General features: G+C 40.6%; 1 protein-coding gene across 1 annotated transcript in view; it reads left to right on the top strand.

The window, feature by feature from the left end:
* kpnb1 (karyopherin subunit beta 1) overlaps positions 1 to 8573 on the top strand; it is a 37039-nt gene extending 28466 nt beyond the window's left edge. Inside the window, exons 17-22 of the mRNA XM_008113431.2 lie at positions 292 to 399; positions 1970 to 2113; positions 2201 to 2306; positions 4489 to 4603; positions 5408 to 5569; positions 6354 to 8573. Of these exons, the coding sequence (XP_008111638.2) occupies positions 292 to 399; positions 1970 to 2113; positions 2201 to 2306; positions 4489 to 4603; positions 5408 to 5569; position 6354 (636 nt within the window). The 3' untranslated portion in view covers positions 6355 to 8573. The remainder of the gene's footprint in view (positions 1 to 291; positions 400 to 1969; positions 2114 to 2200; positions 2307 to 4488; positions 4604 to 5407; positions 5570 to 6353) is intronic.
* The last annotated feature ends 13886 nt before the right edge of the window (positions 8574 to 22459 follow it).

Here is a 22459-nt window from a genome sequence, read left to right as displayed (position 1 = left end):
GTTTCTGTTGTTGAGTTTCTGCTAAACTATACTGGGAAGCTGTTTCTGTACCATTACTTTTTTCCCTTCTCAGGCAGCAAATGTGTTTGTCTCCCCTTTCCTGCTACATTTTCCTCTTCAATAGATAGTTAACAAAAGATATGACTCCACAAAGCACGTCACCATTGTGCCATTGCTGGCATGATTTAATGTTTTTAATAGGACATGGCTCTAATAATCAGTGCGGGAACGGGGTGAAATGTGACTCATGGATTGGGTGGGTGTGTAACTTAGTGCCTTGTTTCTTCACAGGTCTGTTTGGCTGCAGTTGGTCTAGTGGGTGATTTGTGCCGGGCTTTGCAGTCCAACATCCTGCCTTTTTGTGATGAGGCCATGCAGCTGCTGTTAGAAAACTTGGGGGTGAGTGTTCCTTCAAAATAAACTGTTTGAATGAGCTGGAAGGCAAAGAGGAGCTACAAAGGAGAGAAAAAATCCACATGTAACTTTGGACTTGATAGGAGATTCCTAACATTGGAAGCCCCAGCGTGTAAACATTTAGTTGCTATGGTGGCTGGGCTTTTGGCAGAGGAAAGGGAACAAGAGAACACTTTGTCAAAGCCATAATTTCTTACATTGTGTGAATTCTCTTTGAATTGTGTCCATGTGCACATAACATTTTGCTCTTCTTTTCTTCTCCAGCTCCTTGTAGTATTTATTGAAAGTGCATTAAGGTTTTATGTAGCTCTGCATACACAGCTGTGCAGGGAGAGAGAAAAACCCAACAGTTTATTCACCAGCATTGAATAGATTGTGCATATCCTGAAAGCTTTGTCATCAGTTTGCCAAAACTGAGAATTAATCCTTATGCTGTCACTAAGACCAAAAAGGTGGGGTTGTTTCTTCTTCTCCCTGGAGCTTTATGCATCTTAAGAAATCTAAACATAATTTATGACACTGAATTAAAAATCCAGTAATTTTTGTTTGTTGAGTGCAAGGTATCTTGCACTCAACAAACTCATGGCAAATGGCAAATAGCAAAACTAGTTCCCAATGTAAGAAATGGAGAATGTTGGATTCGGTTTTGGAAGGCTTGGGTTCATAGAATCATAGAATAGTAGAGTTGGAAGAGACCACATGGGCCATCTAGTCCAACCCCCTGCTAAGAAGCAGGAAATCGCATTCAAAGCACCCCCGACAGATGGCCATCCAGCCTCTGCTTAAAAGCCTCCAAGGAAGGAGCCTCCACCACGGCCCCGGGGAGAGAGTTCCACTGTCGAACAGCTCTCACAGTGAGGAAGTTCTTCCTGATGTTCAGGTGGAATCTCCTTTCCTGTAGTTTGAAGCCATTGTTCCGTGTCCTAGTCTGCAGGGCAGCAGAAAACAAGCTTGCTCCCTCTTCCCTATGACTTCCCTTCACATATTTGTACATGGCTATCATGTCTCCTCTCAGCCTTCTCTTCTGCAGGCTAAACATGCCCAGCTCTTTAAGCCGCTCCTCATAGGGCTTGTTCTCCAGACCCTTAATCATTTTAGTCGCTCTCCTCTGGACGCTTTCCAGTCAACATCTCCCTTCAACTGTGGTGCCCAAAATTGGACACAGTATTCCAGGTGTGGTCTGACCAAGGCAGAATAGAGGGGGAGCATAACTTCCCTGGATCTAGACGCTATTCCCCTATTGATGCAGGCCAGAATCCCATTGGCTTTTTTAGCAGCCGCATCACATTGTTGGCTCATGTTTAACTTTGTTGTCCACGAGGACTCCAAGGTCTTTTTCGCACACACTGCTGTCAAGCCAGGCGTCCCCCATTCAGATATTGCTCTGTCAGGGAACTCACTTGCTGATCTTGAACAATCCTCTGTACCTCTACAAAGATACCCTTTGCAAATCAATTAAGATTTGCTGTGTCAGGCATAGAAGTAAGATTCAAACATAGTGTAATTGCTAAAGCTAAGCACTCACTGAGAGTAAAATAGCTTTTCCCCTTTACAGAATGAAAATGTGCATCGGTCTGTGAAACCCCAGATTCTCTCTGTGTTTGGAGACATTGCTCTTGCAATTGGAGGAGAATTTAAGAAATATTTAGAAGTTGTGCTGAACACCCTACAGCAAGCTTCAACGGCCCAAGTTGATAAGGTAAGACCTGGAAACCTAGATAATTACATATACTTGCTACACCTGGGTAGTTCTCCCAAACTGACTCCTGCTTATGTTCTGCCTTAGTCGGATTATGACATGGTGGACTACCTGAATGAGCTACGAGAAGGCTGTTTGGAAGCATATACAGGCATCATCCAGGGACTGAAAGGAGATCAAGAGAATGTGCATCGTAAGTGTATTTTCTAGATTCTGCAAGCAGTTAAGCTCTGAGGATTACCTTCCATTTGTTAGATGCTGCCCTTGAGTAAAGATAAAGATATGGATGTCAAGCCTCTGCATGTTCCTGTTCTTATCCCAAGGATTTGCAATGGACTATTGTATATTATTGTGTTTTCTGCTGCTCATGTTCGTAGCAAGTCAGATATATTTGGCTGTTGAAAGCAGATTTAAACATCAATACTTTGGGTCTGGAGCTACCTAATGATCTTTGGACCAATTTTTATCTTTCTGTTTTTTAAAGCAGTGCTACTCGAAGTGGCAGTCTCAGCACTGGTAGTGGTCTCAAAGAGTCACTTGTAGCCAATGCCCTAACACATTAGGGTGGGGTCTGGTCATCCACATCGGGTAGCACTGTTTTAAAGCAATCTATATATATAAAAGAGTGATGTTGGATAATAAGGGATTCAGGAAAAGCTGATTAAACATCAAATTAGGTAATGATTATACAAATTAAGCACCAAACATCATGTTATACAACAAATTTGACAGAAAAAGTAGTTCCATGCGCAGTAATGCTTTGTAGTAATTACTGTATTTACAAATTTAGCACCAAAATATCACAATGAATTTAAAACATTGACTACTAAAAGGCAGACTACATTGGATAACCCAGAACACTGGATAAGTGAATGTTGGATAAGTGAGATTCTACTGTAATATGAAATAATTACTGTGGTAATCCAGTCCAACCCAATTCTGCCATGGAGGACACAATCCAAGCACGCCCAACAGATGGCTACCCAGCCTCTCCATAATAATAATAATAATAATAATAATAATAAGATCATACAATCATAAGGTTAGGAGACACCCCTAAGGATCATCCAGTTCAACTTCCTTCTACCATGCAGGACGACACAAACCAAGCACTCCTTACAGATCGCCATCCAAGATCTGCACAGTAATAATACAAATCGAATCATAGAATCAGACAGTTAGGAGAGACCCCTAAAGGCCATCCAGTCCAATCCAACTCTGCCATTGGACGATACAATCCAAGCACTCCCAACAGATAGCCAGCCAGCCTTTCAATAATAGTAATAAGAATATCATACAATCCTAAGGTTAGCAGATACCCCTAAGGATCATTCAGTTCAACTTCCTTATAACATGCAGGAGGACACAATCCAATCGCTCCTGACAAATGGCCATCCAATATCTGCACAATAATAATACACATCGAATCATAGCATCCTATAGCTAGGAGACACCCCTAAAGGCCATCCAGCCCAACCCAATTCTGCCATGCAGGACACAAGCCAAGCACTCCCAACAGATGGCCACCCAGCCTCTCAATACTAATAATAATAACATCATCATACAATCCTAAGGTTTGGAGTGACTCCTAAGGATCATCCACATCAACTTCCTTCTACCATGCAGGAGGATACAATCCAAGCACTCCTGACAGATGGCCATCCAGCTTCTACATAATAATGATGATGAAGATGATGATGATAATAATAATAATAATAATAATAATAGAAGCATAGAATCCGAGAGTTTGGAGAGACCCCAAAGGGCCATCCAGCCCAACCCTTTCTACTATGCAGCAGGACACAATCCAAGCATTCACAACACATGGACAACGTATAAATACTATACAATACTACACAGGGACATAGACCCCCTCTACCCTCACCACTTTCACGGTACACAAACAACCAAATGCATACTAAACATAAAGATAACCATACAACAGACATTCAGTACCACCACTACCTCAACAAGTTCTCACCAACACCACCAGACAACACCACAGCAACGCATGCCCGGGCACAGCTAGTGTTATTATAAAGCCATTTGCATTTCGTAACACAGGTATTCCTCATAGTGAAGGGATTGGGAAGGCCATCTCACCCTGTGTATTGTTGTCCTATGTCAGTCTCCACTTTATGTTTGTGTTCAGGAATTACTGATGGTTCTGGCTACAATACATACCCAAAAAGCAATTTTCATGAGAGAAAAAATATTGCACAGCCTTGGCCATATGTGTATGGATGCTAAACACTTCAGAGCCTTAGCCATATATGCATGGGTGCTAGCCATCTAAGATGATGAATGTTTAATTTCACCAAGGTGGATATCACCATGCAGCCAACCTTCTAAACTGAACTTTGCTTCCTTTTCAGCTGATGTGATGCTCGTGCAGCCCAGAGTAGAATTCATCTTATCTTTCATTGACCATATTGCTACAGATGAAGATCATACTGATGGAGTTGTAGCCTGTGCGGCTGGCCTGATAGGGTAATTGATAGACCACCTTGTGTTTGGAGAAGGGTGAAGTTTAAACATACCATGTGTGAATTTTCACCTCCCTTAAATGCAAGATGATGCACTTAACGGTGGCTTTCCGCATCCACAGACAAATGAAATTGTACAATTGGTTGACTTACGTTTTATGTAGCCTGCCATAAAGAGATATGGAGGTTTATATGAGGCGTTTAAAGGCATACTGCAACTTGCACTTTGGAAGTGTGCAGTTCATGCCATATACCACTAGTGATTGTCAAGCAGGTTTCCTCAATGATGCATGAGTGCTGGTGGACTTAAGCTATGATATCGTAATACCCAGCTTCATTGATAAAACTTGAAGTACTGAAACTCTGTTTTTAATGGAGCTGAATTATCCACTAGTAGCATTCTGAAGCTTATTCAGATGAGCTTTTCCCTTGAGTGTCTGGTGCACACTTCTAAAGGGAGTTCATTACACAATCTAGAGTTTGTCAAACACTGCTCTAAGATACTGGACTATACCTTATATGAAAGCTTTGGAGGTTAGACAACATGCAAGGAGAAATATTAAGGTGTGTCATGGTAAATTTTAAATATCTTGTGTATTAAGAACTTGGAGCATTAAAATTCAAAACCAGCATTTTTTAACTTTGAAATGTAATGGCAACTGCAAACTCCCCAGGCCATACTGGAATTAGTTCAACTGGTGTCTTTCCAGTCTTAAGTGACAGGAAGCTGTAAAACCCATTCCCAGAGTTCATTAGAGATGGGAAAAAGTATCCATAAAATTATCACTTTGTCATCTTTGTTTCTCAGGGATTTGTGCACAGCATTTGGGAAAGATGTCCTCAAATTGGTAGAAACTAGGCCCATGATACATGAATTGCTAACTGAAGGAAGGAGGTCAAAGACGAACAAAACAAAGACTCTTGCTACCTGGGCCACTAAAGAGCTGAGAAAATTGAAGAATCAAGCTTGGTAAGGCATCTGTATTTTCTTTTCTTCTAAACTTCTGTGTAGCTTATAAGTGGAAATCTTAAGTCATTATATAGATGTTGTCTTGGGTGCTGCTGTTCAAGGGCTTTTGCATTTATAAGAGCCTCTGTTCCTGTCACTTCTGTATTATTTGCTGAACATAAGAACAACTGTTCTCAGTCAGGTTAAATGCTTATGTAATCTAACATTTTCTTCATACAGGAGAAACAAGTTAGCCCAGTGAAAAACCTACAACCAAAGCATGAATACAGCAGTCCCTTTCTTCAGTACTCCCCAGCAATTGACATTCTGAAGTACACTGCCTCTAATACTGGAGAAAATATATATTGTCATCTTCCATAAATTAACCTGTCCACTTGTCCACTTTTATAATTTTCCAAGCTGGTGGCCATTACTCTTAGTCAAGGAGCAAGTTTGTGGTTTAACTGTCCTGGCAGTCATCAAATCAGTTACAGAATGTTAGCGGTCTATGGCTTCTAAACTGCACTTTAAGGATATATTTGATGCAGCTTAGGAAAACCTGGTAAACTGTAGTGTAGCATCAAGTTTGTGTGGCATGGACTTTGTTCATGATTGGCATGTGTGATCTGAGCAACTTTCAGACAATCTTTTGTGGAACTCTGGGGTTCCTTAGAATCTGGTTTTGTAGTCTCTCAATCACATTATCCTGCTAGTGAAATATTTGTTAATATCTTGTTTGCTGCTTGCAAGTGTCTCTGCGCTCCTTCATTTGCCTTGTTCCTTCATTATATTCCTTTCCTTTCAGATCTGTTACATTGGGATGACACCTGAGACCCCCACTGGAAATCTCCAATCTATTGAGGAAAAAACCCAACCCGGAAGTGAGGAGTGTGCACGGATGCTGAGTGTTTGGGAATGAGAGGATGAGTGAGTGAGAGGCTTAAAACACACCACGGTGAAAATCCAGCCACGGCAAACAGCAGCAGCGCTGTTAATGGAGCTAATCACTGACTTGCGTAGCAACAAAATCTTGTCATCGCTTGCCTCCAGGAAGTGGGAAAAGATTGATTTCCATACTTCAATGTAGTCTCTTCTGACAAGAGGCAAGGACTAACTTCTGTGTCTTTTGGCCAGTGAAGAGGGAGAGATGAATAAGTCTGGGAGAGAGGAAAGCTAGCTTCAGGTTCAATTGGAGTGCTCATATACTAAGTAAGGTCTGGCTTTCGTTGCTGGAGGGAGAGGAGGATGTGGGATCTCCAGCCCACCTCAGTCACCTTTTGGAGAGGGAGGGCAGTTTTGGGCCGCACAACGCTGTCAGTGCACGAGAGAAACGGGAAGGGTGAAGGATTTTCTTTCGGGAGTGAGTGTGTGTGAATGAGGCGGTATCTACATTCTCAACTTTAAGTCATTGCAGTTAATCTTTCCCAAAAGAAATACTGAAGAGATTAGCAGTTGCATTTCATAAAAATAACAAGTTCAGTCTACTTGAAGCAGCAGAAGCGTAAGACAGTTTGGGGGGGAGGGGGGGAAAGAAGTCACTTTGCATATAAGGCTTCTTTAGGGAATCGCTGGTGGGATGTTCAAAGCTCCCGTCGTGACACTTTTTTCACGATCTTATTTCATTAAAAAGCGCCTTTCCTTCCTGAATTTTGTTCAACTGTGAATGTAGAAATCAGGGGTGGGGGGGGGGAGGGATGTCCAGCTAAAACTCTCACGTGTTATTAGAGAGATTAGGATTCACTTTCTCCAAATGGGATGTGAGGCTTTGAAATAAAACACAGCTCTGCTCTGAATTGGCAACAAAAAAAACCCCAAAGGGACAAAGCCCCTCTCTTGGCGTGAACAAAATAGCCTGAACCACACACAACTGTGCCAAAGAGTTTAAAAGGAAACCAAGTCCAAACAGAAAAAAAAACTTCAGGAAATTATTTTGGATTGCAAAAAATAAGATTGAAATTCAAATGTTGAAAAAAAAAAAGCAAAAAGATAAAACTCCGATTTGGAAACTGCTTGGCCTATTTGTTTTCTTTATTTGATTCTGATACGGTATTAGTCTTACTGCACTTCAAAAAGGAAAAAAATATATATAAATATATATATATACTGAATTGAGCTTACACAGGATGGCACTTGTAAAAGGTTATATTTTTCCACTGCAGTTGAAGATTAATAAAATGGTGTCAAACATTCCCCCAGTACTACTTTTTTCTATTGATCTTTTCAGTAAACAGGAAGTCAATTTTCCTTTTTTTTTTTACAACAGAAAAAAAGGAGAGCAGTTGGATGGTCAGCTGTGTGTTAGGATCAGTTACAGTGTACCTGTTAATATTTCATATAGTTCATAACTAAAACAATATATAAGGATGAGAAGAGGCAGTAGTTCTTCTGTAGCTGTTTGGAATTTTTAAAAGAAAGCAGGAAGGGATGAGAGACACCTGCTTCTAACTATGCAGCTATTGATGCTTAGGAGCTTTTAAACATTTTCTGGCTTGCCTTGTAAGGTAGAGATTTTAATACCTTCCAAGAAGCATTTTTTTAAAAAAAAAAAGAAAAGAAAAAGCTTCTCATATCCCTTTTCTGCCTCTGTACTTTCTCAGGCTCATCCTGGGATGCTCTTTAGTTGCCCATCCTCATTGGAAAGCAAGCATGCCAGTTTCTTGTACAGGGTATCTGACGTGTGCCTTTCAGTGCCAGGTTCAGAATTGCAGCCCAAAGTGACGACTTCTTGAACCAGTGTACAGAAAAGACCAGGTGGCTAAGCAGGACAGTTCCAACAGGAGTCTGAAAGATGGGCTTTTTGAGAGAAAAAACCTGGGTCCACCTTTTCTTATTGCCTTTTTTTCTTTGGGGTGGGGTTTTCTTTGAAAGACACCCACAACACGAAAGCCATTCCTGAATTGGGGAGAGAGGTGTGTGAAGGGGAGATCTGATCATTCCTCAGTGCTACTGAACTCTGTCCAGTGTTGGCTATTCAGCTGTAGGCTGCAGGCGAATAAAGTACACTGAGTTAGTAGTGGAAACCAAATACTGTGTCTTATTTTTTTTTCCTTGCTCGATTCCTAAAATGCTAGAGGCTGGTGCCAAAGCCAGCCTCTCTTAAGAAATCTTACTCCAGGCTTAGATAAGTGTAGTGCATACTAATGGGATGGTATATGTGCAAACAACCATGAACATGTTTCAAGAAGACATCTGTCAAATTAACAGTTCTCCGGCTTAGTACCTTAACAAGGGATGATGTCAAAATATACAGTAAAATATTAAACTTATCTGAGATACCTAATAAAGTTGAGGGTGAATGCTTGAATGCGCAGGTTATATTGGTGTGTCTAGAAGTTTACAGAAGTACCTTGTTTATAAGGTTCATGCTTTTTCATGGACCTTTTAAAGACATTCTCAATGTTAGGTCAACAAAATGTTTGGATTTCCAACTCCCAGAAACTCCAGCTAGTTTGCAAATGATCAAGGATTCTGGGAGCTAAAGTCCAAAACAGGAGCAAGAATTGAGAACTAATGTTTTAAAAGCAGTCCTTTTTCTCATGTTTGAATTTTGATATACAATACTTGGATTAATATAGGAACAAGGTATGAAGAAATCCCTGTGACTTATTGTTTTATTGGCTTGGGCTCCAGCAGAGGTTGCGGAATAGGCAGGTTATAACAAGAAAAGATGCCAAAATAGTATTAAACTATCCATATGTTTTTATCACTCATTTGCATGTAATTCCATTGCCATCTTCCATCTGGACTGATTAAGGAGACCAACATGGAATAGAATAGGGTTGTTAAAGGAGGGAAGCCCCTTTAGTGCCTTCAAGTTACCCATTAATTTATGGCGCCCCCATTAATTTCTTCAGGTTTTCTTAAGGGAATACTCAAGAGATGGATTTCACAGCTTCTTCCTTAATATAGCTACAGTCCCTGGTATTCATTGGTGATTTCTGATCTAAATACCAACCAGCTTCTAAGATCAGATGGGATCTGGGGTCTTTGGGATATTTGATGCCCACTCAGAATAGCTGCATGCACTTCCATCTCTTCATTTCTAAATTCATAGGAAAAATGCAACCTTATGATTTTGGTTACTAAGCATTCTATGACACCAATGCTAAATTGCAGCATCTGGAGAAGGCATTTTGGCCAAGTTAATTAAGATAAGCCCCAAGCAGTATTGTAGACATTATTTTAAAACCATTTTATCTGTTGCATGGCTTGCCCTCATACGATCATCCCCAACCTGCAAATTTGTAGAGCCAGTAAGAGGCTGTTACCACACTAGAAGCAAGTGGCATTGTAGCACGAAAGAGGAGTGCCTGATAGTCACTAACAGATGAAGAACTGCTCCATCTTTTAAAGCTAAGGGTGTGGAAGCTGTAGACCCGTGGTTCTCAACCTGTGGGTCCCCAGATGCTTTGGCCTTCAATTCCCAGAAATCTAACTGCTAGTAAAGTGACTGGGATTTCTGGGAATTGTAGGCCAAAACACCTGGAGACCCACTGGTTGAGAACCATTGTTGGCTTATAGATGTTGAACTGCTCCCAGTATTGCTTATTGTAATTATGTTCACCAAAACTGGTGGGTTGCAATTCTGTGACATTTGGGGATTCCCACACAGTTTTAAAACAAGGCGACATTTTACTTCAGACAGTTTGATCTACAACTCTCAGCCCCACACTTTATTTCTAATGATAGGGATGATTGAAACTGAAAGTCCCATAATTTTTTTGTCAGATCACCTTCTTGTGTGCCTTCAGATCACTTTTGACTTGTGGGACTAAGATGAACCTTTAACTGGGTTTTCTTGGCAGAATTTATTAAAAGAGGGTTTGCTTTTGCTTCCCTTTGAGGTTGAAAGTATTATTTGCTCAAGGGCATCCAGTAGATTTATGTGACTGAGTGGGGATTTTAATCCTGGTCTTCCAACAACACTCAAACCACTACACCACACTGGCTTTCCTGGCCATGTTAAAATCACAGAATTGAGTGTTCCAATTCAAAAGTGGTATCCATTTAATGTGACATAAACATTTACAACAGTGGTTCTCAACCTGTGGGTTCCCAGATGTTTTGGTCTTCAACTCCCAGAAACCATAACAGCTGGTAAACTGGCTGGGATTTCTAGGAGTCGTAGGCCAAAACACCTGGGGACCCACAGGTTGAGAACCACGGTTTTACAATAAAATGGAATCATGCAGCTTCTCTCAACATTGGCTATTTCAAATAGGGCTGTTGGGAAGCTACACAATTCCCATTCTGGCATGTTAGACGTCATCTGATGTTTAGTGCATTATCCGAGGGCAAGGACAGAGCCATGATTCTTATCTACACCAGTGCTTCTTGAACTGGTGGGGGGGGGGGGGGCAGCAGTAACATTTTCTTAATATGCCAGGGATTGATACCATATTTAGTGATTTTTTTCTCTGGAAGCTGCAAAGAGACCAGCAGCTGAGTACTCATGGAGCACACCAGTCCATGGCTCTCCACTTTTACTAGCACTGACCTACTTTACAAAGTGAAAATCCTTTGATACTATCTTAACCGTCATAGCTCCATCCTACAGAATCCTAGGATTAGTAGTTTTAAAGAAGTACTTCAGACTTCTCAGTAGAAGTTCAGGGGAATGCACTTGAGTTCTGCAGCAGCCCAAACCATTTGGAGTGCTGTCATCTCAATCTCCTATTTTAGTTTATCTTCTAGTTTATGACCTTGCCAGCAGTGATGCTAAAGGCTTTGGCTATCGAACTGTTCCTGCCAGTGTGTTCAGAAACCTGGATTTTACTGTTCCTGCCTTAGAGGTATTTAAGATGCCCCTTGAGTATTATTAAACCATATTTATGGCTTTGGCATCCCTTAACCTTTTATCATATAGATCTTGCTTAATATAGGAAATCTATAGCTGTGTTGGCAATCTATTATGCGAGGCATTTATTCTAATGCATCATGAAAGGGCTTTCCTATCTCTGGGGAGGTGGTGAGAGAATTTACTGATTATGGGCTTGTTAATCAGACATAAGGAACATAGTCAATCTGTTACCATATATATTCATGTATAAGTAGAAATTTTCGTTAAAGAAATCAACCCAAAACACCTAGGTTAATATAAATACTTTACTCAATAGCACTTTCCTCCTTTTAGAACAACCCTTGACCTTCCACAGGTCCTATCAAAATCCATAAGTTTGAGATCAGCTTAAACACGAGACTATACAGTATTATCTGTTATATTTGAATCCTGCTTTTCCTGCAGGTTGATCTATGTAAACCAGATATAACAATCCCTGGACCATGATATGCTCAGTTCCTTAACCAACTCAAGCCCAAAGATCTGTCTATGTGAAATGCAGTCAAGTGCATTGAAACAATGGTTTATTGGTAATATGAAGATATCCAACAGGACGTAGCAATAAAATCCAAGGCAAATGCAAAATTAGCCCTTTCTTGCAGCCTCAACAGCTGTGCCTGTATCAAGAGAAGGGAGTTTCCTAGTGATTTTAGGGCCCAAGCAGGCTAATACAGGGAGGTATAAATCTGCCAGAATGCTTGGACCTGAGCCATATAGTGCTTTATAGGTCATCACCAGCACTTTTAGTTGTGACCAGAATCAAACTGGCAGGCACTGGTGCTGTTTCAACAAGAGCATTGTAAGGTCTATGTAACCTGTCCCAGTTAACAGGTTGGCTACAGCTCTTTGGACCTATAAAGCTTCTGCACACTCTTCAAAAGCAGCCCCAAGCAGAATGAATCATAGTCCAAACAGGATGCAACTAAAGAGTATACCACCATGGTCACATTGGATCTCTCAGGGAATGGTCACAGTTGTCTCATAAATCTTAAATATGCAAAAGTACTCTAGAAACCTGAGCTCCCAAGTTCAAAGTTGTGCCAGGATCCACATTATGAAGCTGTGTCTTCCAGGGAGTGTTACCTCACCCAACACAGGCTGAATCCCAAAGATCTGCCTTCCAACTGACCAAGAGGACTTCCATTTTGTCTGGATTAAGTTTCATCCAGTCCCTTACTGGTGACACACTGATTTAGGACCAAAGCTTTCTTCTTGGTTGGGGTGGAAAAGAATAGTAGAGATGGATATCATCGATGGCACTGCACCTCAAAACTCTGGAAAACTCCACTCAGTCGTTTCATGTATATGACCAAAGATTCCCTGATGAACTTCCTTATTTATTTAGTAAATATTCTCTACCATCATTTGTCCAGGAAACAATGTACATAATACTTTTCTGCATTGTCAGTTTTATTGTCTCAACAACCCTATGAAGTAGATTTAAATTAATGGACTTGGAGATTGGAGATGCCTCCCAGAATTTCTCAGATTGGTGCTCAAATAGTGTGTCGAATTCTGGGAATGTAATTCCAAACCTTTCTCAACGGCTGTGACCGTTTCAAGGCAACCCACTAAGCTTCATGCTTCAGTGAAGATTGGAATATGAGTCATATATAGGTCTTGATGTTATTTCATCTGCTCTTCTATTTAGAATTAGTAAGGATTTAAGATAAATCCAAGGTAGGAACTTTTTGCCTCTTCCTTGGGGCCTTTTCATATTACACAGTTATAGCACTTAGATTCCAACTGCCATAGCTGTATCTTGTGGAATCCTGAGATTTGCAATGTAGTAAGGTAGAGCTCTTTGTCTAAGAATCCTAAATACCCCTTGCTAATTTGCAAATCCAGGACTCCATAGAATATTTATTTATTAGCGACATTTATATCCTGCCCTTCTCACCCCGAAGGGGACTCAGGGCGGCTTACAAGTCATATGTACATACAATATATTATATTATTCGTATAGCACAATATAAGCATTATATATTACTATATTTTACTATAACACTATATTGTAATATTATTAGTAATATTACATATAAATATACCATTATAATAGTGTATTATTCTATTATTATATTGTATTACATTATAATATTGTTAATATTATACGCATATACAATATATTATTAGTATAGTATAATATGATTTTTATATATTATTATATTGTTATATGGACACAGGAGACATGGTGGAATGATGTCTTCCTGCCCCCTTCTTCATTCTGGCTCAGAATGGCAGTTATTCCTTGGCTCCCATCTGATGACATAGGAGACATGGTGGAATGATGTTGCCACAGCAATTAAAGTATCATCATAGTGCTACAATTATGTAGTATGAAAGGACCCCAGAAGGAACAAATGTGTGTCCCTTTAAATGTTAATGGACTGTAATTCCTTTCAACCCTAGCCAGCTATAAGGGATGATAGGAGTTGCAGTCCGACCATGTTTGGAGGCCCATATGTTTTCCCTATTTGCATTAGGTCAATTGTTCTCAGCCTTGGGTTTTCAGATGTTACACCTCCCTTAAGTCCTGGCAGAGCCAGTCCAACAATGAGGCAAATTAAGCGGTCGCTTCGGGCGCAAAACATATGGGGGCGCAGTCGAGACTGCTTTTTCTGTTGATTTGTTGTAAAACACAATGTTTTGGTGCTTAATTTGTAAAATCTTGATGTAATTTGATGTTTAATAGGCTTTTCCTTAATCCCTCCTTATTATCCAACATTTTTGCTTATCCAACGCTTTTATTTTTCAGTGATTAGTTGGGGGGGGGGGGTGCCAAAATTCTGTTTGCCTACACTTGAAAAATAGCTAGGGCCGGCTCTGAGTCCTGGTCACATAACATACTTATTAATGTGTCTGGGGGAGCCCCCAGTGGAGTAGTGGGTTAAAGCCTTGTGACTTGAAGGTTGGGCTGCTGATCTGCAAGCTGCCAGGTTCGAATCCCACCTGGGGAGAGCGCGGATGGAGCTCCAGCTCCATGCGGGGACATGAGAGAAGCCTCCCATAAGGATGGTAAAATCATCAAAAAACATCCAGGTATCCCCTGGTTAACGTCCTTGCAGATGGCCAGTTCTCTCACTCCAGAAGCGACTTGCAGTTTCTCAAGTTGCTCCTGACACTGAAAAAAAAAGTGTGTCTGGGGATCATTAGTTGGGAATACTACACCACACATTCAAGCTCCCATAGAATGATCTATATTAGAATTACAATATCCAAATACTACCATTACTCATTTTGCCTAGTCGTGCAAATGAGTTGGAAGTTACTGTAACAGATGGCTTCCATGGCTGATCTAGATGTAAATTACTGGGGATTGATATGCTCATGAAGGAGGTTGAGGTGGCAGAATGGACTGTACCACTTTGAATTGAGGCCAGGGGATATGTGTTTTCAACACTTAGTACAATACTTTTATGTAAATGATCAGTTTTTTAAAAAACTGCAAAGTCCTTTTGTTTGTTCTGTCACAGTAAGGCCTTGACCACAGTCTGTTGTGTGACGAGAACAGGCGAAGAATGGAGGACAAGTGGCTTTCAGGACGCTGAACTAGGGACTTTGGAATTGTTTTGTAGGTCCAAGGACAAGGGAGTCAACATTGAAAGGCAGATTGTTATTAATTTTGCCTCCTTGCAGGTAAATGAAACAGGAAAGCAATTACATTTCCCCATCATGACTGAAACACCTTACATAAATTGAATCTTAAAAGCACAATACATACTTAGAATTGTCCTTGGTCCAGCATGGTTACTTAAAAGCAAGTGTGTGCACAGGATAGGTGGAAGACAACCTTTGTTATTCCTGGGAGGTCTTTTCTACAAAAGCTATCTTAATATTTCTTACGTTTTGGTCATTTGGTATACTTCCAATTAATAACTCCCCAATTAATAATTCCTTATGATTTTCAACTACAGTAGAGTCTCGCTTATCCAATGTAAACGGGCCAGCAGAATGTTGGATATGCGAATATGTTGGATAATAAGGAGAGATTAAGAAAAGCCTATTAAACATCAAATTAGGTTATGATTTTACAAATTAAGCACCAAAACATCATGTTTAACAACAAATTTGACAGAAAAAGTAGTTCAATATACAGTAATGCTATGTAGTAATTACTGTATTTACGAATTTAGCACCAAAATATCACAGTGTATTGAAAACATTGACTACAAAAATGCGTTGGATAATCTAGAACGATGGATAAGCGAGTGTTGATAAGTGAGACTCTACTGTATAAATGAGATTTGGTGGTCCAATTTTGTGGGCAAGATCTTTTGGAGGAGGGTCTTTCAACGCCTCCAGCCCAGTTTGCCACCACCCCATCCACCATTCCAGGATCCGTCTGCAGAACTGTCATTCCCATCATCCTATAATAAATATTTTCCAAACATTGGTCTTACCGTTTTGGACTTCAGATCCCACAATTCCCAACTATTGTCCAAGTTGACTGGGGCTCCTGAAAGCTGAAATCCAAAACAGCTGGAGGACCAAAGTCTGGAAATCACTATACAGTATGTAGGTTTTGTTCCATTGAGCTCCTAGGAGTTGAATTTCAACAAGATTTGGGATTGACAAGGAGTGGTGGGAAATTATGAGGAAAATTAAAGATGGACCATTTAAAAAAGTTTAGACGTGGGGTTGTTTAGCTGAAAAATAACTTTAACCCGATCCCATAGTTAAAGTTATGTGAATAGTAATGTGAAAAGAATGTGAACAGAAGACCCTGAAACATAGAAAGACTGGCCTACCACATTTTGAGATTGCTGAGCTAATACAAATGACTTTCTAAAGCAATGGTGAAACTTATGTGTTTCTCTAATGGATTGCAATTCTTCACTTATGGCTGGCTAGGGTTAATGGGAGTTGTAGTTCATAGACATCTGAAAAGGCTGTTTCCCTCCTCTAATCTCAAAGGTGGGTGGTGGAAGTGGGAAGAAGACTATTTGATCTAAGGTAGAGCCTGAAGGCAACATGCTAACACATGTTGAAGGTGACGTGTAATTTGCAATCCCAGAACCCTTGGGAGCATCTCAAGTTTAAGGGAATGGGCCGATTTCAGGCTTAAATGACCTATTTAGAAAAAGAATCAGGAAGTGACAAGTACTTCCTAAATCTGGTTAGTTTTCTGGCTTGAACAGTGCTCAAAATAATGTTTACAAGGAAAATCATGTTGCTTCCCTGGCATTTGGATGTTGTATTTTGCCATGTGAGCGTGATTGTTTTCTTTCTTTTGCTAAAGCAGCCCTCTAAGACCCAATGCATACTCTCCAATTTTTCACAGGACATGAGTGACCAAGCAACATCAGAGTGTGGTCAGAAGTGTGCAGACAGGTAACAAGAAGTCAAAAGTGATTAATAAGGAAAAGTACTCAAACTACTCACCAAATTATGATAGCTAGAATGTAATGAACATAGTAATATAGCATGAGAAATTATGGCAAAAACATGAGATTGCTCCACCATTTAACTGCTGGACATAGATTTTTCAAGCCTATTACACATTCAAATAAATTCCTGTGATTGGATCCATGGAATGCACTACATTGTACATTCTAGTAGGGTTTCTCTCCATGAGCACTAAAGGATGGTATATGTCACAGCAACCAGTGCAGTGTCATCATTTGAGCATTGATTCAGAAACTGAATCCCTGCTTAGCCATATAAACTCACTGGATGACCTTGAGCACATCTTATTCTGTTGGAGTAAAGACAAAAGCAACCCATCTCTGTTTTGGAAAATGACATTTATAACCCTTTGGGAAAAAAACAACTTTTGGAAATCATAACTTTTTAGAAAAACATGACCTTTCAGAGAAGACTCAAAAACCCTTTAGAGTATAATCTTCTCTTGTTTCACTGGCATACAACCAGATATAATTATGCTAGGCTATGGTTTTCATTTGTGTCAGGAGCGACTTGAGAAACTGCAAGTCGCTTCTGGTGTGAGAGAATTGGCCGTCTGCAAGGACGTTGCCCAGGGTATGCCTAGATGTTTTGATGTTTTTACCATCCTTGTGGGAGGCTTCTCTCATGTCCCCGCATGGAGCTGGAGCTGATAGAGGGAGCTCATCCGCGCTCTCCCCGGCTGGGATTCGAACCTGGCAGCTTTCATATCATCAACCAAACCTTCAAGTCACAAGGCTTTAATCCACTACGCCACCGGGGGCTCCATACTTGTTAGACTGAATAACCTGTTATCTCTGATCTGCTAGGAAAACAGAGATTTGCCAGTGCATAAAAACAACAGAGCTATAGAAGTGTTTTTCAGTGGCTAAACACACACACACACACACACACACACACACACACACACACATTTCTCCCATTAAATGACTTGTGTATATCATGCACTCAAGAGACAAAAATGGATAAAATAACGTATTTGGTTTACTCACAACCTTCATGTGTTCAGCATACACAGGTACAAAACTTATCAGTCCAGTTTGAGATATGTTTCAGCTAATTCTCTGTGCCATCTGGCCAAGGCATCTCTCTTATAACAAAACAGCTATCAACAAGTCACATAGTCAAAAAAGGAGAGAAAGAGAATATGGTCTGCAGACCCTTTTATAACTTCTCAGGAACCACAGAATAAAGGAAACTGCATACCAGAAAATACATACAGGAAACAGTAAGTAACAGGATCGTAGATAAACATATTACTAGAAAAGGCTTGTAGAAGGTTGTCATTTCCAATACTCTGAACAAAATTTGTCCGAGAAAACCTATAGTAGGAAAACAACTTTTCCCAGCTCTGTAAAAATTAGTTCCAAGCTGGTTATATTGTCACAGGATGAAAGAATGCATCAGTCTATTTACAGGTCTGGTATTTCTTATGCTCCCCTGTAGCTTGAATTCATGCACGGTTTTCAAATACAAATGCAATACCTCAAGTACAGTACAGGGCAGTGAGATTGTGTGCCTTTGGCATGGTGTTCATCTATTCTTCAGCCTTCACAAGCAAAGTAAGTGTAGGGAGATATTGCATGAGGGTATTGCTATCATTTGGCTGACATCTATCTCAGCACAAATATAGCATCAGTCCTGAACACTTTCTCTCTGACTTAAATGCTGATGTTTTTTAATCTGGTAACACGAATCTACAAATAAATGGGTTCCATGAAGATAATGTTTTTTAATTTTCTTCACCTCCCTGGTGGATGAGAGACTTGTTCCAATTACTAATTTTCCTCATCTGTTAGCATCTCTGTTGTTTTCGGGAAAATCAGGAGTATGTTGCTATTACAACAGTCTGTGACTTCTGTTCTACATGCACAATATCTTCCATTATAGTGTTACTTCGTCTACTTTACATGCTTGTTTTGTAGGTTGCTTCTTAGATAATATGAAGGCAGGTTTGTCATCATCATCTTCAAGGGTAAACAGATATTCCATATCCTATGAGATTTGTGTTCAGGCAAATTGCATTATAAATAATGCCCTGGACATTCATTGTACATCTTCTGTCTGCTGGTAGTGAATGCCACCAGACCTGCTCTTTGCAGAAATTAAGGTTTGAAGACCATCAATTTTGGAGGCTCTTTTCTTAATTTAGAACCAACCTTTTCATCCTGATATTCACTGTATTTTTTTCAAATCTGAGCTGTGCTGATTTGTATCGTTTTGTTTGTTTGTTTGTTTGTTTGTTTTTTTGCATGCCAACTTGGGATGTTAACCCTCTTAAAAGCATCCTGGTGATCTTATGCAGACGTTGAGGAGGACAACAGTAATGTGGCAAGAGTTCTCCAGATCAATCCATGGCCATTAAGGTTGGGAGCACTGTCCACCAGCCATTGTGAACCCTAGGGAAAAAAGTGTAAGGATATCTCCTTGAAAAAAATTATGATGCAATCATACATTCTGGCTGTGTTGTCGAAGGCTTTCATGGCCGGGATCACAGGGTTGTTGTATGTCTTTCGGGCTGTGTGGCCATGTTCCAGAAGCATTCTCTCCTGATGTTTCGCCCACATCTATGGCAGGCATCCTCAGAGGTTGTGAGGTATGGATAAACTAAGTAAGGGAAGGAAAGAATATATATATCTGTGTAGAGTCCGGGGTGTGGCAAGAGTCCTTTGTCACTGGGAGCCAGCATTAATGTTTCAGTTAATCACCCTAATTAGCATTGGAGATGTTTTTGTCTCTTGCCTGGGGGCATCCTTTGTCAGTCAAGCCCTCAGAGTTTTGGTTCCCATCTACTGTTTTGATTTTGGAGTTTTGTAATACTGGTAGCCAGATTTTGTTCATTTTCATGGTTTCTTCCTTTCTGTTGAAATTGTCCACATGCTTGTGGATTTCAATGGCTTCTCTGTGTAGTCTGACATGATAGTTGTTGGAATGGTCCAGCATTTTTGTGTTCTCAAATAATATTCTGTGTCCAGGCTGGTTCATCAAATGCTCTGCTATGGCTGATTTCTCTGGTTGAATTAGTCTGCAGTGCCTTTCATGTTCTTTGACTCTTGTTTGGGCGCTGCGTTTGGTGGTCCCTATGTAGACTTGTCCACAGCTGCATGGTATCCGGTAGACTCCTGCAGAGGAGAGAGGATCCCTCTTGTCCTTCGCTGACCGTAGCATTTGTTGGATTTTCTTTGTGGGTCTGTAGATAGTTTGTAGGTTGTGCTTATTCATCAGTTTGCCTATGCGGTCAGTGGTTCCCTTGATGTATGGTAAGAACACCTTTCCTCTGGGTGGATCTTTGTCTTGACTCTCATGGCTTGTTCTTGGCCTTGCAGCTCTTCTGATGTCTGTGGTGGAGTATCCATTGGCCTGTAGAGCCCAGTTTAGGTGGTTTAGTTCACCTTGAAGGAGGTGAGGTTCGCAGATTCTTTGTGCACGGTCTGTCAGGGCTTTGATTGTGCTCCTTTTTTGACTTGGGTGATGGTTGGAGTTTTTATGAAGGTATCTATCTGTGGTATCATTCTGGCTGTGTTGCATAAAACTACAAAAGTGATCTGGCTAATATATGCAGCAGTAGACTCAGAGGAAAGCCCTAGCACTGTGCTGTCTAGACATTTCATGTGGGCTTGATATGAACTCGCACAGTACAGTTTGCACAATCATGAGTTTATGAACTATCATAGCAAAGGAATAAATGCATGCATGTCCAGTAACACCACCTAAATACCCAAATGGCATCAGATGGGAGACCTCCAATGAATATCAGGTACTGTAGCTATAGTTTGGAGGAAGGAATTGGCAAAACCAATGAGTATTTGTCTTGTCGAAGGCTTTCATGGCCGGAATCACTAGGCTGTTGTGAGTTTTCCGGGCTGTATGGCATGTTCCAGAAGTATTCTCTCCTGACGTTTTGCCTGCATCTATGGGAGGCATCCTCAGAGGATGTGTGGTATGGTGGAAACTAGGCAAGTTAAGTTTATATATCTGTTGAAGGTCCAGGATGGGAGAAAGAACTCTTGTCTGTTGGAGGCCAGCGTGAATGTTGTAATTAATCACCTTGATTGGCATTAATGGCCTTGCCAGCTTCAAGGCCTGGCTTCTTCCTGCCTGGGGGAATCCTTTGTTCAGAGGTGTTAGCTGGCCCTAATTAATTCATGTCTGGAATTCCTCTGTTTTCAGAGTGCTGTTCTTTATTTACTGTTCTGATTTTAGAGTTTTTTAATACTGGTAGCCAGATTTTGTTCATTTTCATGGTTTCCTCCTTTCTGTTGAAGTTGTCTACATGCTTATGGATTTCAATGGCTTCTCTGTGTAGTCTAACTACAATGAGTATTTGTTGGCTAAGAGAATCCCATGAAATTCACATGGCCCTCTATTATTCTACATGTGTCTTGAATGCACAAAAACACAAGTCCTCTCCAACTTCTATCCATCAACATTTTCTCCATTTTAGTCAAAGCTGTCCGTATTAACAGGTCAGTCTAATACTATGGTATTTTCCAGCCTGGGCAAAGGGAAAGAATAAAATGGGATCTCCTATTCTGTGTGCAAAAGCAGCCAACCAGGCAGACAATTGATTTTACTTCAGTGCTCCCTCCATCTTACCTCAGGGCAGCCCAAGTGGCCACAGGATAAGTTGTCTGGAAAACAAAGCTCTCTCTTCCCGTGGAAAATTGTTGTAAGTGTCTACTCCACGCAGTTTTTTTAAACTATTACCATCTGGAAGATGGTACAGGATGGCAAAGATGAGGACAAACAGACCAAGAGATAACTTTTATCCTAGAACTGTACATCATTTAACTCCATGGTTTCGCATTGATGTGGCATTGGGGGCTGTGCTGTGGTGGTTGGAGTGTGGTGGGATGGGTGTGCTGTTTTGTGATGTGTGCTGGGGAAAGCATTTAATTTCCTTATACAATGTACAATGACAATAAAGTTATTATATATTGCTTGTTTTATATTGTGAGTCTAAAATTAGAATCTCCAAAAATGACTGCCAGACTTCCCCAAAATATGCAAAAGTCGTTTCCATTCAGTTGATGTCCACGTTGTAGAAAGCAAACATTTATTATTTTGCCACTTAGGAGGGCTGGAGAAGCATTACTAGACTTTGTTGACAAGTCACATTTCCCCCCATAGATAAAGGGATAAACAATATTGAGCCAAGTCTGGTGACCATCCAGCAACCAGGTATGAGTTAGATAAATTTATTCTGAGAGTGCCTTGGACCACAAGGAAATCCAACCAGTCCATACTCCAGGAAATAATGCCTGACTTCTCACTGGAAGGAAGGATATTAGAGGCAAAGATGAAGTCCTTTGGCCACATAATGAGAAAACAGGAAAGCTTGGAGAAGATAAAGATGATGAGGAAAATGGAAGGAAAAAGGAAGGGGGCAACCAAGGGCAAGATGGATGGATGGCATCCTTGAAGTGACTGGCTTGACCTTGAAGGAGCTAAGGGTGGCGATGGCTGACAGGGAACTCTGGTGTGGGCTTGTCCATGAGGTTATGAAGAGTCAGAAGTGACAGAAAGAATAAACAACAACAAAATTTCTTAGTAATTGCAAGGGTAAACTTGTGCTTGGGCTGCCCTACTTCAGAATGCAGCTGGAGACTAACATATGCCACAGCATATTATTTGAGCATTGGAAATGGTGAAGGAAAAGAAGAGTTTGA

This window comes from Anolis carolinensis, chromosome 6, assembly GCF_035594765.1.
Source record: "Anolis carolinensis isolate JA03-04 chromosome 6, rAnoCar3.1.pri, whole genome shotgun sequence".
NCBI lineage: Eukaryota > Metazoa > Chordata > Lepidosauria > Squamata > Dactyloidae > Anolis > Anolis carolinensis.
The sequence above is the reverse complement of the archived record's forward strand: the minus strand, read 5'-3'. Positions and strand labels throughout refer to the sequence as shown.